At 45.7% G+C, this 14,668-nt stretch overlaps 1 protein-coding gene across 1 annotated transcript; it reads right to left on the minus strand.

The window, feature by feature from the left end:
- Nucleotides 1-11,642: 11,642 nt before the first annotated feature.
- LOC124660942 lies at nt 11,643-14,434 on the minus strand. Its single transcript, XM_047198792.1, has 2 exons — nt 14,351-14,434; nt 11,643-13,029 (listed from the first exon to the last, which is right to left on the minus strand). Exons 1-2 carry the CDS (start codon nt 14,415-14,417, stop codon nt 11,984-11,986), a joined length of 1,113 nt encoding a protein of 370 aa, XP_047054748.1. The 5' UTR covers nt 14,418-14,434; the 3' UTR covers nt 11,643-11,983.
- Between the last annotated feature and the right edge of the window lie 234 nt (nt 14,435-14,668).

A 14,668-nucleotide genomic window follows, 5' to 3' on the forward strand; every position in this document is an offset into this window, starting at 1 on the left:
CAAGGCATGATTACAGTTGCAAAGACATACAGGGTTGCAACCCGATTGGAACTTCTCTCAGTTTTACCTAGGTTCAAACTAGCAGAAAAAGACACATAGCTTGCAAATCATGCATACAGTTGCAACCTGGTTGAACCTCGTGTCTTGCAGCTCCGCGTAGGCTGAAAATCATAGGGGAAAAACACCCAGGGTGCAACTCATGACTACAGTTGCAACAGGGTTGCAACTTGTGTTTGCAGTTTTTACCTAGGACGCAACTACGAGCTACGATTTTCCCGCTGATTGTAACTCGTGGCTTGGCTCCAACTAATTACTTGCGATGGGTAAGTCACGCACCCTGCAACTTAAAAGGGTGTGGTTGCACCTAGGATAGAATAAGAGAAGAATCAGTGAAGAATCAGACTTTGAAGAAGAAAGAAATATGTTCTCTGAATTAAACATGATGAGAAGATGCATAAATCATATGTAAAATATGTAGGATAACGTAGCATAGAAAACAAAAATTTTCCTACCGCGAACACGCAATCCAAGCCAAGATGCAATCTAGAAGACGGTAGCAACGAGGGGGTATCGAGTCTCACCCTTGAAGAGATTCCAAAGCCTACAAGATAAGGCTCTTGTTGCTGCGGTAGACGTTCACTTGCCGCTTGCAAAAGCGCGTAGAAGATCTTGATCACGATCGGTTCCGGTGCCACGAACGGGCAGCACCTCCGTACTCGGTCACACGTTCGGTTGTTGATGAAGACGACGTCCACCTCCCCGTTCCAGCGGGCAGCGGAAGTAGTAGCTCCTCTTGAATCCGACAGCACGACGGCGTGGTGTCGGTGGCGGTGGAGAATCCCGGCGGAGCTTCGCTAAGCGTGCGGGGAAGAAGGAGGAGTGGGGCGGCTAGGGTTTGGGGAGAGGGGGTGGCCGGCCTCCAAGGGGTGCGGCCAAGGTGGTGGCTTTGGTGTAGCCGGCCCCTCCCCTATGCCCCTCATTATATAGGTGGAACCCAAGTGTTGGTGTCCAAGTCTTCGAATAAGACCCGAAACCAAAACCTTCCATAGGAGGGGCAATCCTAGCCCAACTAGGACTCCCACCCAAAGGTGGGATTCCCACCTCCCATGTGGGGGGTGGCCGGCCCCCTATGGTGGAGTCCACTTGGGACTCCACCCCATCTAGGGCTGGCCGGCCATGGAGGTGGAGTCCCTTGTGGACTCCACCTTCCTTGGTGGTTTCTTCCGGACTTTTCTAGAACCTTCTAGAACCTTCCATAGAACCTTCCGCGACATTTTTATTCACATAAAATGACATCCTATATATGAATCTTATTCTCCGGACCATTCCGGAACTCCTCGTGATGTCCGGGATCACATCCGGGACTCCGAACAAATATTCCAACTCCATTCCATATTCAAGTACTACCATTTCAACATCCAACTTTAAGTGTGTCACCCTACGGTTCGAGAACTATGCGGACATGGTTGAGTACTCACTCCGACCAATAACCAATAGCGGGATCCGGAGATCCATAATGGCTCCCACATATTCAACGATGACTTTAGTGATCGAATGAACCATTCACATATATTACCAATTCCCTTTGTCTCGCGATATTTTACTTGTCCGAGGTTTGATCTTCGGTATCACTCTATACCTTGTTCAACCTCGTCTCCGACAAGTACTCTTTACTCGTACCGTGGTATGTGGTCTCTTATGAACTCATTCATATGCTTGCAAGACATTAGACGACATTCCACCGAGAGGGCCCGAGTATATCTATCCGTCATCGGGATGGACAAATCCCATTGTTGATCCATATGCCTCAACTCATACTTTCCGGATACTTAATCCCACCTTTATAGCCACCCATTTACGCAGTGGTGTTTGGTGTAATCAAAGTACCTTTCCGGTATAAGTGATTTACATGATCTCATGGTCATAAGGACTAGGTAACTATGTATCGAAAGCTTATAGCAAATAACTTAATGACGAGATCTTATGCTACGCTTAATTGGGTGTGTCCATTATATCATTCACACAATGATATAACCTTGTTATTAATAACATCCAATGTTCATGATTATAAAACTAATCATCCATTAATCAACAAGCTAGTTTAAGAGGCATACTAGGGACTTCTTGTTTGTCTACATATCACACATGTACTAATGTTTCGGTTAATACAATTCTAGCATGATATATAAACATTTATCATAAACATAAAGATATAAATAATAACCACTTTATTATTGCCTCTAGGGCATATCTCCTTCGATCTCCCACTTGCACTAGAGTCAATAATCTAGATTACATTGTAATATACCTAACACCCATGGCATTACGGTGTTGGTCATGCTTTGCCCTAGGGAGAGCTTTAGTCAACGGATCTGCTACATTCGGATCGGTGTGTACTTTGCAAATCTTTACTTCTCCATCTTCGATGTACTCGCGAATCGAGTGGTAACGCAGCTTGATATGCTTCGACCTCTTGTGTGACCTTGGCTCTTGTGCATTGGCGATGGCACCCATGTTATCACGAGTAAATGATTAATGGGTCCAATGCACTAGGAACCACACCGAGCTCTACAATGAACCTCTTCATCCATACCGCTTCGATGAAGCCTGCGAAGCCGCTATGTACTCGATTCCGTTGAAGACTTCGCCCACCGTGCACTTGCTTCGAGCTTGCCCGACTCAACTGCAGCACCATTCAATATAAACACGTACCCAGATTGTGACTTAGAGTCATCAGGATCAGTGTTCCAACTTGCATCGGTGTAACTTGTTACAACGAGCTCTTGGTCACCTCCATAACAAAGAAACATATCCTTAGTTCTTTTCAAGTACTTCAGGATATTCTTGACCGCTGTCCAATGTTCCATTCCTGGATCACTTTGATATCTGCTAGTCAAACTAACAGCATGCGCTATATCCGGTCTTGTACATAGCATGGCATACATAATAGAGCCTACTTGCCGAAGCATAGGGGATTTGATTCATCCTTTCTCTTTCTTCTGCCGTAGCCGGTCCTTGAGTCTTACTCAAGACCTTGCCTCGGTAACATAGGTAAAAACCCTTTCTTACTTTCGTCCATTCTAAACTTCTTTAGAATCTTGTCCGAGTATGTACTCTGTGATAGCCCTATTAGGCGTCTTGATCTATCTCTATAAATCTTGATGCCTAATATATACGATGCTTCACCAAGGTCTTTCATTGAAAAACTGTTATTCAAATAACCTTTTACACTTTGCTTAATAGTTCTATATCATTCCCGATCAATAATATGTCATCTACATATAATATCGGGAATGCTACTGAGCTCCCACTCACTTTCTTGTAAATACGAGGCCTCTCCATGACACTTGTATAAACCCGAAGTCTTTGATCACCTTATCAAAGCGTCGGTTCCAACTTCTCGATGCTTGCTTCGAGTCCATAGATTGAACGCTGAAGTTTGCATACTTTGTCGGCATTTTTAGGATCAACAAAACCTTTGGGTTGTACCATATACAACTCTTCCTCAATGTCTCCATTAAGGAACGCCGTTTTGACATCCATCCGCCAAATCTCATAATCGAAAAATGCAGCTATTGCTAACAAAATCCTCACAGATTTTAGCTTCGCTACGGGTGAGAAAGTCTCATCGTAGTCAATTCCTTGAATTTGTCGGAAACCCTTTGCGACAAGTCGAGCTTTATAGACGGTAATATTACCATCGAGCATCTGTTTTTCTCTTGAAGATCCATTTATTCTCGACGACCTTTCGGCTATCGAGTAAGTCTACCAAAGTCCATACTTTGTTATCATACATGGATCCCATTTCGGATTTCATGGCTTCTTGCCATTTGTTGGAATCTCGGGCTCATCATCGCTTCTTCATACGTCGCGGGGTCCTCATCATTGTTATCCACAATCATGACATTTAGACAAGGATCATACCAATCGGGAGTGGCACGTTCCCTTGTCGATCTGCGAGGTTCGATAGTTTCCTCGTTCGAAGTTTCATGATCATTATCATTAGCTTCCTCTCGTTGCCGGTGTAGGCGGTACAGGTACATCTTCCGATCTTCGCGCTACTCGATCAACGAGTATAGATTCATTAATCTCATCGAGTTCTACTTTTCTTCCAGTCACTTCTTTAGTGAGAAATTCTTTCTCAAGAAAGGTTCCGTTCTTAGCAACAAAGATTTTGCCTTCGGATCTGTGATAGAAAGTGTACCCTATAGTTTCCTTAGGGTATCCTATGAAGACGCATTTCTCCGCTTTGGGTTCTAGCTTGTCCGGTTGTAACTTTTTACATAGGCTTCGCAACCCCAAACTTTAAGGAACGACGACTTAGGTTTCTTATTAAACCATAATTCATACGGTGTCGTTTCTACGGATTTTGATGGTGCTCTATTTAAAGTGAATGCGGCTGTCTCTAATGCATAACCCCAAAATGATAACGGCAAATCAGTAAGAGACATCATAGAACGAACCATATCTAAGAGAGTTCGATTACGACGTTCGGACACACCGTTTCGTTGTGGTGTTCCCGGCGGTGTCAATTGTGAAAGTATTCCGCATTTCTTTAAATGCATGCCAAACTCATAACTCAGATATTCACCTCCGCGATCGGATCGTAGAAATTTAATCTTCTTGTTACGTTGATTTTCTACTTCACTTTGGAATTCCTTAAACTTCTCAAAAGTTTCGGATTTATGTTTCATGAAATAGATATACCCATATCTACTCGGATCATCCGTGAAGGTTAGAACATAACGATAACCACCGCGCGATGCTACACTCATTGGTCCGCACACATCGGTATGTATGATTTCCAATAAGTCGGTAGCTCGCTCCATCATACCAGAAAATGGAGTCTTAGTCATTTTTCCCATTAGACATGCTTCGCATCTATCAAGTGACTCAAAGTCAAGTGATTCAAGTAATCCATCAGTATGGAGTTTCTTCATGCGTTTCACTCCAATATGACCAAGACGACGAGTGCCACATATAAGTAGAATTATCATTCAATTTAATTCGCTTAGCATCAATGTTATGTATATGCGTATCACTACTATCGAGATCTAATAGAAATAAGCCATTCTTTTGTGGTGCTCGACCATAAAAGATATTATTCATAAAAATAGAACAACCATTATTCTCGGACTTGAATGAATAACCGTCTTGCATTAAACAAGATCCGGATATAATGTTCATGCTCAACGCAGGTACATAATAACAATTATTTAGGCTTAAAACTAATCCCGAAGGTAGATGTAGAGGAAGTGTGCCGACTGCGATCACATTGACCTTGGATCCGTTTCCAACGCGCATCGTCACTTCATCTTTCAGTAGTTGTCGTTTATTCTTTAGTTCCTGTTTCGAGTTACAAATATGAGCAACCGAACCAGTATCAAATACCCAGGTACTAGAACGAGAACTAGTGAGATAAACATCTATAACATGTATATCAGATATACCTTCTTTCTTCTTCTTGACAAGGCCGCTCTTCAGATCTGCCAAATACTTGGAGCAATTACGCTTCCAGTGTCCCTTCTCCTTGCAGTAATAGCACTCAGCATCGGGCTTAGGGCCGTTCTTAGGTTTCATAGGAGGCGTGGCAGCTTTCTTGCCACCCTTCTTGAATTTTCCCTTAGACTTGCCCCGTTTCTTGAAACCGGTGGTCTTGTTGACCATCAACACTTGGTGCTCTTTCTTGATCTCAATCTCAGCGAGCTTTTAGCATGCCAAAGAGTTCGAGTAACTCCTTGTTCATGTTCTCGCATATTGTAGTTCATCACAAAGTTCTTGTAACTTGGTGGCGGTGATTGAAGGACACGATTAATCCCCGATCGTTAGGAATCACTATTCCCAAGTCACCGAGTTTCTTCGCATGCCCGGTCATGGCGAGCATGTGCTCACTAATGGAGCTGCCTTCTTCCATCATACGAGTTGAAGAAATGTTTCGATGCTTCATAGCATTCCACGGCCGCATGAGTCTCAAAAATAGCTTTCAGCTCATTCATCAACTCATGAGGATCATGGTGCTCAAAACGTTTTTGAAGATCGGATTCCGGATCGCACGGGATGGCACACCGAACTTGAGAGTACCGAGTTTTCCGAGTCTCGTAAACAGCTTTTACTTCATCGGTTTCGGTTTCGCGGGAGGGTCACCTAGCGGTGCATCAAGCACATATTGCAGATTTCCGCCGGAGAGGAAGATCCTCACATGACGGAACCGGTCGGTGAAGTTGCTACCGTTGCTCTTAAGCTTTTCTTTCTCTAGGAACCGGTTAAAATTGATGGAGGACGCCATCTCTACAACATATATTTGCAATAGTTTAGACTAAGTTTATGACAAATTGAGTTCAAATTTTAATTCAACATAATTAAAAATCTAGGTGAACTCCCACTCAAAACAATATCCTTCGCATTGTCTTAGTGATCACACGAACCAAATCCATCGCACCTCAAATCGATCATCACGAGAAAAGGTGTAATTTCAATGGCGAACACTCAAAGTGTTCATCATATCAATCATATGATTCATGCTCTACCTTTCGGTATCACGTGTTCCGAGACCATGTCCGTACATGCTAGGCTCGTCAAGGCCACCTTAGTATCCGCATGTGCAAAAGCTGTCTTGCACCCGTTGTAAGTACTTATCGAATCTATCACACCCGATCATCACGAGATGCTTCGAAACGATAAGACTTGATAACGGTGCTACTAAGGATGAACACTTTATTATCTTGAGATTTTAGTGAGGGATCATCTTATAATGCTACCGTCGCGATCTAAGCAAAATAAGATGCATAAAAGGATTAACATCACATGCAGTTCATATGTGATATGATATGGCCCTTTTGTCTTTGCGCCTTTGATCTTCATCTCCAAAGCACGGACATGATCTCCATCATCTTCGGGCATGATCTCCATCATCATCGGCGAAGCACCAAGGTCAATGGCGCCGTCTTCATGATTGTCCTCCATGTAGCAACTATTACAACTACTTTGAAATACTACTCAACATGAAATTTAAAGACAACCATAAGGCTCCTGCCGGTTGCCACAAAACAATAATGATCATCTCATACATATTCATCATCACATTATGGCCATATCACATCACCAAACCCTGCAAAAACAAGTTAGACGCTCTCTAATTTGGTTTGCATATTTTACGTGGTTTAGGGTTTTCGATATAGATCTAATCTACCTACGAACATGAACCACAACGTTGATACTAATGTTGTCAATAGAAGAGTAAATTGAATCTTTACTATAGTAGGAGAGACGAGACACCCGCAAAGCCTCTTATGCAATACAAGTTGCATGTCGAACGAGGAACAAGTCTCATGAACGCGGTCATGTAAAGTTAGTCCGAGCCGCTTCATCCCACTATGCCATAAAGATGCAAAGTACTCAACTAAAGATAACAAGAGCATCAACGCCCACAAACCATTGTGTTCTACTCGTGCAACCATCTATGCATAGACACGGCTCGATACCACTCGTAGGATAACGTAGCATAGAAAACAAAAATTTTCCTACCGCGAACACGCAATCCAAGCCAAGATGCAATCTAGAAGACGGTAGCAACGAGGGGGTATCGAGTCTCACCCTTGAAGAGATTCCAAAGCCTACAAGATAAGGCTCTTGTTGCTGCGGTAGACGTTCACTTGCCGCTTGCAAAAGCGCGTAGAAGATCTTGATCACGATCGGTTCCGGCGCCACGAACGGGCAGCACCTCCGTACTCGGTCACACGTTCGGTTGTTGATGAAGACGACGTCCACCTCCCCGTTCCAGCGGGCAGCGGAAGTAGTAGCTCCTCTTGAATCCGACAGCACGACGGCGTGGTGTCGGTGGCGGTGGAGAATCCCGGCGGAGCTTCGCTAAGCGTGCGGGGAAGAAGGAGGAGTGGGGCGGCTAGGGTTTGGGGAGAGGGGGTGGCCGGCCTCCAAGGGGTGCGGCCAAGGTGGTGGCTTTGGTGTAGCCGGCCCCCTCCCCTATGCCCCTCATTATATAGGTGGAACCCAAGTGTTGGTGTCCAAGTCTTCGAATAAGACCCGAAACCAAAACCTTCCATAGGAGGGGGCAATCCTAGCCCAACTAGGACTCCCACCCAAAGGTGGGATTCCCACCTCCCATGTGGGGGTGGCCGGCCCCCTATGGTGGAGTCCACTTGGGACTCCACCCCATCTAGGGCTGGCCGGCCATGGAGGTGGAGTCCCTTGTGGACTCCACCTTCCTTGGTGGTTTCTTCCGGACTTTTCTAGAACCTTCTAGAACCTTCCATAGAACCTTCCGCGACATTTTTATTCACATAAAATGACATCCTATATATGAATCTTATTCTCCGGACCATTCCGGAACTCCTCGTGATGTCCGGGATCACATCCGGGACTCCGAACAAATATTCCAACTCCATTCCATATTCAAGTACTACCATTTCAACATCCAACTTTAAGTGTGTCACCCTACGGTTCGAGAACTATGCGGACATGGTTGAGTACTCACTCCGACCAATAACCAATAGCGGGATCCGGAGATCCATAATGGCTCCCACATATTCAACGATGACTTTAGTGATCGAATGAACCATTCACATATATTACCAATTCCCTTTGTCTCGCGATATTTTACTTGTCCGAGGTTTGATCTTCGGTATCACTCTATACCTTGTTCAACCTCGTCTCCAGACAAGTACTCTTTACTCGTACCGTGGTATGTGGTCTCTTATGAACTCATTCATATGCTTGCAAGACATTAGACGACATTCCACCGAGAGGGCCCAGAGTATATCTATCCGTCATCGGGATGGACAAATCCCACCGTTGATCCATATGCCTCAACTCATACTTTCCGGATACTTAATCCCACCTTTATAGCCACCCATTTACGCAGTGGTGTTTGGTGTAATCAAAGTACCTTTCCGGTATAAGTGATTTACATGATCTCATGGTCATAAGGACTAGGTAACTATGTATCGAAAGCTTATAGCAAATAACTTAATGACGAGATCTTATGCTACGCTTAATTGGGTGTGTCCATTATATCATTCACACAATGATATAACCTTGTTATTAATAACATCCAATGTTCATGATTATAAAACTAATCATCCATTAATCAACAAGCTAGTTTAAGAGGCATACTAGGGACTTCTTGTTTGTCTACATATCACACATGTACTAATGTTTCGGTTAATACAATTCTAGCATGATATATAAACATTTATCATAAACATAAAGATATAAATAATAACCACTTTATTATTGCCTCTAGGGCATATCTCCTTCAAAATAAAATTCAGAAAATCGAAACTACAAACATTCATCTTATGTCGGCGAGACAAAAATAAACATAGTATGAATGCGGATATCACAACTGACAAAAGACACATTAAGCAGAAATATAACAGAGAAAATAGGGAAGAATAAGATAAAAAAAATCAACATTCATTATGAAGCACGTGATACATGAGTTAACAGTTGAGCATACTGAAGTAGATATAAACATGAATATTAGTGTGTGTGCTTGTAAATGGTTCTTATGTACATGATATTAGTCATTTCATCAAACTAGGAATAATACAACACAAGTTAGCTGAAAATCCCATGGCTAGCTAAATTCCAATCCTGCGAGTACTACACAAATGGAGAATCGAACGGTAGAAACTACTAGGAGAATCTATAAGGAAAACCTATTTCAAAATCACATAATTTGTGGCATTGTAAGAAAATTCTACATTGATCTTAATAATTCCTTTACAATGTTTATGATTGTTGATCTTATCATGTGTGAGCAGTCCTCGGGGGATGAGGGATGAGGCCTAGCCTTACAATATCATGTGCATATAATTCTACATGGGTGTTGTGCTAAATTTTCATTTAAAGAATCATATGATTGTATATCTATCTTCAACCTCAATCTAGGACTTGTCAAGTACCCAATACCCTGATGATTGATAAAGGTAATGAGGCGAGATTAGTGGTAATCTGCTGCATCTTTCGAAACCCACTGCCAGTTGGGGGAGTATGGTGGTAGTTTGAGATCCATTAGGGACTAATGATAATGTCATTAATATTAATGCTTTGGCCCGTGGATCACTTAATAATACTTCATAACCCGCTCAACTGGAGTGAATGGGCTGGACAATAGTCCGTAGATAATCAGCTCGACTAGAGTCTATAGTACATAAGGACGCATCACCCACAAGAATCTAATCTAAATTGAACTCAGTACAATTATGCTTATTATTATATTTTATCCCATAACATGTATGGACAAATGCAGGTAAAACCTTAGCCCTGACCTATTTCCATTGATTGCCTCACAAACCCCAATTAAACTCGAAGGTTCGGTGAGACAAAGATTCTAAAAGTTAACAAGGTCTTGCTTGAGTAAATCACCACAACAACCGCTTCCCAAGAATCGATATAAACCTAGATCTTCTAGGGAAAAGCAACTATACTATATCCGGTACTTCAGATCGAATGTATCAGCCACCAATAACGACCTTCTTTGCAAGATTAGAGGGTGGGGAACCGTCCTCCGTACCTCGTTATATGTGGACGCCGCGGCTGTTTTCGTGGCACCCCAGTAGTAGGAAATTCAAAAGCTTTCCTCCATCCTTGCAACCTTCGGCATTGTCACCGGTTTAGAGACTAACTTCTAAAAGAGCTTGATGGCTCCTATTTGGTGTGATGTCATTGACTTGGACGAGGTGCTTCTCGAGTTACCGGTGCTACGTGCTTCCTTCCCCATGAAGTATCTTGGTCTCCCGCTATCGGCTTGGCAACTAAAAAATTCAACTTTAGACCTATTGAAGACAAAATGGCGGGAAAGCTTATTACGTTGAAAACATCAACACGGCCGGTCGGGGAGCTCTTGCCAAACTCGTTCTCACTTCACAAGCCAACTTTCAGCTCACTCAGCTCGCCATCCCCCTGGATGCCTATACAACATCAACACGATCGAGCGTGTCTTTTTGTGGATGGGCAATACCAAGGTCTCGGTAGGCCAATGCAATATAAAATGGAAGTTAGCTTGTCGGCCAGCCAAGCTCGGTGGCCACGGGATCCTACATCTCGAGAAGTTTGCTCCCTAACCTCTCGACATGTTCTTTTTGTCAAAAACATCGAATGAATCCGAGCTTGAAATCTCAAAGCGTAGACAAATTGAACTGAGAGAATGGAGAGAAAAAATGACATCGATAAATGGTGTATGTTTAGTTCCCAAATGGTAGTTGCTAGATTGTGCATCACAAACCACAAAACTATTATCCAGTTACTTTTGTGATTGAGATAATCTCCAATTTAATATATGAAGCTGCTCTGAATATGCGTTTTGGTCACTAACTTGCATTTCGTGAACTTTGGGTTAAGAAGTTGCTCCTCGTGAGTGTTTTGGTCAATCCGCCACGGCCAGTGTTACTTCGCTGATGTGGACAATCTCTTTTTGCAAATTGCCCCCTAAAAAATCAGTCAGAGAACTAGAAAATTAGAAAAACAAAATTCTAGCGAACAATTTGCAAAAAAACCAATTGGCCACGCAAACTAACGGTCACCGTGACGGAGTGACCAAGACACTCGCACGAGGCAACTTCATGATCCAGAATTCACGATTTGCAAATTCGTGACCAAAACGCACGTGCGGGACAACTTCATAGACCAAATGGGGTTTTTTCTCTTTGTGCTTTATCTGAAGAGAAAAATAGTTACTGATACTTTGCATTTGGTATTGAGAGTGCCTTGTTATCTCATGGTTTGGCCTATATATATGTAAGCCCTGGGGCCAAGCCACAGCATGCATCACCTCCTCTCTTGACAATGAAAAGAAACAAAATTAAACAAGCGCCCCGTGCAACCGCAAGTATAACCACGGTGCACGAACCAGCGGATCGACACCAGGCGCGAACACACATTATACCCCGCGCACAGAAAACCTAGTACCAATACACACTACCGACTCCGATCCGGTGGTGCATGACGGCGGACACCATGGAGCTTATAGCATGAGCCTGCGGCCGGTGGTCTTCTTGCGGAGGGGGACGAGCTTGGCGTCGTCGATGACGGGCCCGCAGAGCGTGCCGTCGGCCTTCATGTGGTAGAAGGTGCTCTGGAACACGATCCTGGTGCGGCTCCCGATGGCGGCGAACTCGAGCACGGCGCGCTTGTACCCTCCGGTGCCCTTGGAGGCGTACGGCACCTTGACGGTGGCGCGCGCGGCGTATGCCTCGGCGACCATGGACCCCGTGCAGCCGTCGGCGGCGTCCCCGACGGCGAAGGAGAGGCGGTAGGTCCAGCCCTGCACGGTGCGCACCTCCTGCACGAGCGCGCTCTCCTTGCCGCCGACCAGCTCGACAGCGCGCGCCCCCTCGGGGACCTTGAAGTGCGCGGCGTCGACGTACTTGACGGCCTTGGAGGACATGATCATCCAGGCGGGGAGCGGCGAGTGGTCGTCCTCGATATTCGGCGGCACGAGCACGCCCCAGGACGCGTTGGGCAGGAAGTATGGCCCCTCCTCGAACCCTCCGTTCTTGAGCATGTTTCCCTTGGAGAGCGTGGGCGGGTAGAGCGCCCTGATGGCGACGGCGTCGATGAGCGGGCCGCATGCGGGGTCCTCCTCGACGCCCGGGTTGTGGATGACGAGGTCGACGGCGTCGAACTTGGCCTTGAATGCCCAGGCGTAGGAATCCCAGCCGTTGCTGCCGTAGATGGTCTGCATGGGGAGCACGCCGGACTCGGGGCTGACGGAGATGTTGATGGCCTCCGCCTGCGCGCAGGTGCGCGCGGCGCTGAAGGTGACGGCGTAGTAGGCGCCCCGCGTGACGGCGAGGCGCTGCGTGATGGAGGCCTCGTTGCCGAGGCGCACCGCGTGCGCGCCCTGCGGCACCACCAGCAGCATGTCGCCCTGTTTGTGCCCGGACTCGATGTACTCCACGAACCCCGACGTCCGCCAGCTGGGGATCGAGTCGCCGCCCTTCACCACCGTGCCGTTCACCAGGTCCTTCTTGGGCGGGCCGTACTCGAAGTTGCCGTTCGGCACAAGCCCTGCACCCATATTCATTTGCCGATAAGTAAATTGCAGCATAGAACGTTTCTTCATCTAGCTAATCATCAAATCATGGATGTAAAATTATCAAAATCACACTTATTTCAAGAGATCACATAAGTCTAATTCATGTTGTTCTACAGAGAGGGCATCCGCACAAGGCCCGCCGGTATGATCTGGTCGTTGCAGCCATTACTGCCGGAGGAGCTAGAAGGGAAAGCAAGCTGCTCCGAGCAGGGAGCACGCAGGGCTGTCTGTTTCGCTAGTTAGTTATTGTTAACTGCCACCGACGACAGAGGTCTCTTCTTCTACATGGGCGCATGTTACTCTGCCACAGCCCACAGACGACGCATTCACTACCCACTCCATCCACCATGCACATGCTGCAGAGCTCTGTCCACGCATGAGATCGATGCAGCTCAAACAGAAAACTAATCGAACCGAACATTACCTCCTGGTTACTTATAGTACACACCCATAGTAGCACAATCTAATGTTTGTTTACTGAAAAGGATCCTCTGGACGGCGAGCGAGCATCGGAGCATGTTTGTTCGGCCATGGGAGCTATACCCCTCAGGAGATCGCGTCAGTATACTAACCAGGAAAAACAATCCCCATGTGCACATGATAATACAAGCAGCCATGTGAGGATGGCCGACAGTTATACCCTACTACGCATCTGCACTAAATCAAATCATGGCCTAGTTCATGCATATGACAGCGAACCGGAATCATTCGTCCTGTTACGAAGATCGGCCATGCATGGCGAGGGGTCCAGCGGATCCAGCCAGACCAGTGTTCGCGAGATGGCACCGCTTGCGTTAAAACTGAATTAGCGGTCAAACATTGTACCGACTTGTCAGAGCTGGGTGGTGTACTCTACCCATTTGCATGAACGGCCTATTTATTGGTGACTGGCCTAGCGTACTCTTGTGCTACAACAGTCTACTGTTCAACCTCAAAGTTATCAGTTGATTTCATGCGAGTCTAATTATTTATCGTACACGGCGACAAACAAACAAACTTACTAGTCACCCCGACTTCATGCATTCAAGTTTACTTGAAACCAATCAAACTACATCACCTTAGTACTATCAGTATCACTGTATCAGTGATGGCACGGAGAACAACACCAAGGAACGGGCAGCAAAGGGAGTGGCAAAAGGCGCAGTAGCAAGATAGAGATCGCTAGTACTTGGCGCAATTAACAGCAAAAAAATGGGGCAAAATCATGATTAAAGTTCTGCCTGCGCCTTCTTTTACGAACCAGCGCTCCTACAAATTAAAACATGGTTAAAATTCAGCAAGCAGTCGTCTCACCGTCGGTGACGACGGCGGCAGCGCGCGCCGCCGCGCAGAGGAGCAGCAAGAGCACGGCGCAACGCATTGTGTCGTCCTCCTCCTTCTTCTTCTTTTTCCGGAACCCTTCTCTCTTTCTCGCTTTCTCTCTTTGCTTGGGATGGATGAGACGAACAGAGCAGCGGCGCGCCTGTATATATAGACCAGCCGCTAGTCTAAACAGCCTCGGAGATGGCGTTTATTAGCGGGAATGCCACTGTGAGCCCCATCCAGTGCGCGGTCCATCTCGGTCCTACACGTGTCCACATGGAGAAGCGACGAACGGCAGTGGCCGAGATG

The sequence above is a fragment of the Lolium rigidum genome, chromosome 6, assembly GCF_022539505.1.
Source record: "Lolium rigidum isolate FL_2022 chromosome 6, APGP_CSIRO_Lrig_0.1, whole genome shotgun sequence".
NCBI classification, from domain to species: Eukaryota; Viridiplantae; Streptophyta; class Magnoliopsida; order Poales; family Poaceae; genus Lolium; species Lolium rigidum.